This window comes from Lindgomyces ingoldianus, assembly GCF_010093535.1.
Source record: "Lindgomyces ingoldianus strain ATCC 200398 unplaced genomic scaffold BDR25scaffold_55, whole genome shotgun sequence".
NCBI classification, from domain to species: Eukaryota; Fungi; Ascomycota; class Dothideomycetes; order Pleosporales; family Lindgomycetaceae; genus Lindgomyces; species Lindgomyces ingoldianus.
This window is the reverse complement of record NW_022985216.1, coordinates 107,761-111,124: the sequence shown is the minus strand read 5'-3', so window position 1 is coordinate 111,124 and position 3,364 is coordinate 107,761. Positions and strand designations below refer to the sequence as shown.

General features: G+C 43.5%; 1 protein-coding gene across 1 annotated transcript; it reads right to left on the bottom strand.

The window, feature by feature from the left end:
* Positions 1–644: 644 nt before the first annotated feature.
* Positions 645–2,388, bottom strand: BDR25DRAFT_383191 (beta-lactamase/transpeptidase-like protein). The gene has a single exon (XM_033697809.1). It carries the CDS (start codon positions 2,331–2,333, stop codon positions 708–710), a length of 1,626 nt encoding a protein of 541 aa, XP_033540615.1. The 5' UTR covers positions 2,334–2,388; the 3' UTR covers positions 645–707.
* Positions 2,389–3,364: the final 976 nt, after the last annotated feature.

Genomic DNA, 3,364 nt, shown 5'->3' with positions numbered 1-3,364 from the left:
TCGTGTGATTACTGCAAACAGTAAGCTATATCTAATGTTTTTTTAGCACATCTAAGTAGTGTTATTAAGAATGTATTAGTGTAAGAAGAGTAATTTAGTAAGGTCTTAGTAAAAGTAAGTAACTTGCCTATAGTGTATGTTAACACTTTAAAGGCTTACTTTACTAATATTAGCTTTAAAGCCTAAGCCTACTAACTTCTTTACTATTTTACACTTTTAAGTGCACTTATATACACTTATAGTCTATTAGTTATTTTTATACAGCTTTACTTTAGTATTTACTTTGTTAAAGCTAGGGGGGTGTGTTGCACGTGTCTCACGTGATACTATACCTATGGACTGCACTATTTACTTATCAGTACTAGCTCTTTTCTTGTAAAGTACATAGTTAGCCTAGAGCTCTCTTGAGCTCCTTAGACCTTACAATACACTAGTACAATTCACCTTCTTTAGATCTTAATACCTTGTCAACTCGCTTACTCTATGACCCCTTCTCAGCTATGCAAGATCTACTAGGATCTCCGTGAACTCACCGCAGGCATTGTTTGCTGTGCCTCTGCCTTGCGCCCGACGCATATGAATGTCATTTTCTATATGGATATAAAAATATGCCGTGGTCGAGACTTGCGGTAAACGTCCCCAAAAAAGAAAGTCCTCCAAGACCGGCAAATTAGCAATACAGTAGATTTGCAAGTAGTACTTATAGATTACAGCTTAGCGTCCATCGCCGATTTTGGAGTCTTTGTGAAAACTTCAGGATTGAGAAGATATGGGTCATGCCTCCAAATCAATCGCTCTACTGCTCCATTAGCGTTACTTTCGAAGTAGACTCTATGCCAGTCTGGGTACGTGAATGGCCACATCGCCTTGTTGCAAACCTCATCTTCTCGATCTACCGGCCAATAAAATGTATCTCCGTCGTAAGGTAATAGTACGAAACCAGTCTTCTTCCGCTGGACAACCATGCTAAGCCCATCCCCGGTAGCTGCAACAGAGAGAACGAAATTATGAATGGCATTGAAATAGTCTCCTTCATAAGCCACAAGCGGCTTTGAAGGAGGCTTGTCCGTTTTACCTTCCTCTACAGCCTTTGCGAGCTGCTTGTACCCTTCAAATGCAATCGATCTTCCTAGATCCGCCATCTTCACAAAATCAACAGAAGGTTTCTCATCCAGCAGCACCGATAACACCAGTTGCGCTGCGAAGTCTGCCGGGTCTACCAAAGGCTGTGAGTTGGTGAGGACAACCACAGCGCTCTCCATAGATGGTACTAAGTACATGGCACCGAAGTGACCAGGGATTGAGGCGGCATGGTGATAGACCTCCATGCCTCTAAGCTGCATTCCGTATTGAACGAGTCTTTTGCGGCCGAGTGCAGTGAAGTTTGGACTGGCAACGCTGAGGTATCCAGGGAGCCGTGTTCGATACAACCCCATACAGTATCCGGCGTCGTTTATACGAGACCTTCCTGGAGGCCCGAAACCGATCTGCGGCTCAAAAATTGGTCTAATGTGGGCAAAAGGTGATCCTGGTGTCGCGTCCACTGCTTTCTCCTTCTGGTGCTTATGGGCTGAAAGGAGGGCGCTCAGAAAAGTTAAAAGATCTCTGATGGAGCTTTTAGCTCCAGCGGCGGGGCCGGCTCCTGCATCCGTAAGATTCGAGTTTGGAATTCGAGAAGGAGTGCCGTCGTTGCGTATACCGTGAGCATTTGCGACATCAGGATTAGATTCGTGGGGAGGAGCAAATGAGCTTTGACTCATACCGAGACGGTGAAATAAAGTCTCCTCAATATACTCGCATAGCGGAGTTCCCGCCGCCTCCACTACGTCGGACACCAGTGTGTAGTTCCATTGGGAGTACACCCAACCTTCGCGGAAGGGCTTCACCGCATCTAAATAAGTTGCTGTGAAGGATGTTTCACTCTTCGGAATAAGGGTTTCGCCATACTGTAGATTCCATAGGCTGTTGGCCGGTGTAATTCCGGTTCGACACGACAGAAGATCTCTCAAAGTCGCCTTGAGGCCGATTTCATCCTGTCTTACTCGAAATACAGGAAGGTATTCTCTGATGGGCACGTCCCAATCAAGCTTAGCTTCGTGTACAAGTCGAGCAACGGCGGTCGCAGTGATTATCTTGGTCAGTGATCCGATCCAATAAATGGTCTTATCGGTTGGTACAACGAGATCGTCTTCGTTGCGGCGGCCAAAATGCGCAGTGTGGACGATTCTTCCCTGGTGAAGGACTCCAAGCGAAAGGGCAGGGGATCCGCTTATCGCAAGAATCTTGCTGATTTCTGGGTGCAAAGATTGCAGTTGACTTTTTATGTTGTCCATCTGGGTATCGGATACAGGATGCTCTAAGCCTAAATAAGGCGCAGTTTGACAGAAATTGTATTTCTGTGATTTTTTGTCGTTGGTATGTACGCTAGCCTTGAAATTTATGCATTTAAACTATATCTATTAGGTGGTAGAGAGCAGGTTACCACTGTTGTTTTATATTGCGGTAAGCCAGATTTCACTCTTCTAAGATAATAGGCTGAGCCAAACCGTGCCGTCTTACCGCAGTTAGCCCATGAATTACCATCCTACCGGAATCGCTAGTTGTGCGTGTCACGGTCAAAGCGCGGGAGAATGTCGAGATGCTTGCCTATAAAGGGAAGAACTGCGCGGGCGAGCCCTTTCCGCTGTGCCACCAACCTACAGAGGGCAAATGCGTGCCTCCCCTCCCGGATGAAGTACCAGTGTGTTGGGACGGTCATTGCGCACACCGGGACTGCTCTTGTAACCTCCGTAACTGCACCACAGCTCTGCTGTGGACTTAATCTTTTAACTACCTATTCCTATAGGCATTATTTACTTTAGAGAGCAGTACTTAATTTCTTTAGTAATGAGGACTGCTTTAATTGTTATGTTATCTACTAGCGCTCTAGTTAGCACCTTAACTCTTACCTATTATAACTTGTTTGTCCTACTCTATATAGTCTTAATTAGCTATGTAAGCTGTCTTTTAAAATACACTTAGAAGAGATATCACCCCTAAGATTCCTATTTTTAGGTTTTAATATACTCTGTTTACAATTTCCTCTTCTATCCTCTGTCTAAGTATCTAGGGCCACTCCTAGCTAAGATATCCATGCTACTATCCTTTTATTATGCTATAAAAGGTGATTTTTATATATAGTTGTAGCAGAGCTTTTAGATCTACATTATATACAAAATTATCTTCAACTAATCTAGCTAAACTCTAGATAAGAAGACAAGATTTGCATTAAACTAAATACAGTTATCTTCTTTAATCTAAAAGCGCATTGTAATATCTACAGGTTAAAAGTAAATATAAAAAGGTGTAAAACAGATAAGGCTTA

What these genes read in the sequence shown, in the direction of transcription:
- BDR25DRAFT_383191 (XM_033697809.1), bottom strand. Translation starts at nt 2,333, where the DNA reads ATGGACAACATAAAAAGTCAACTGCAATCTTTGCACCCAGAAATCAGC.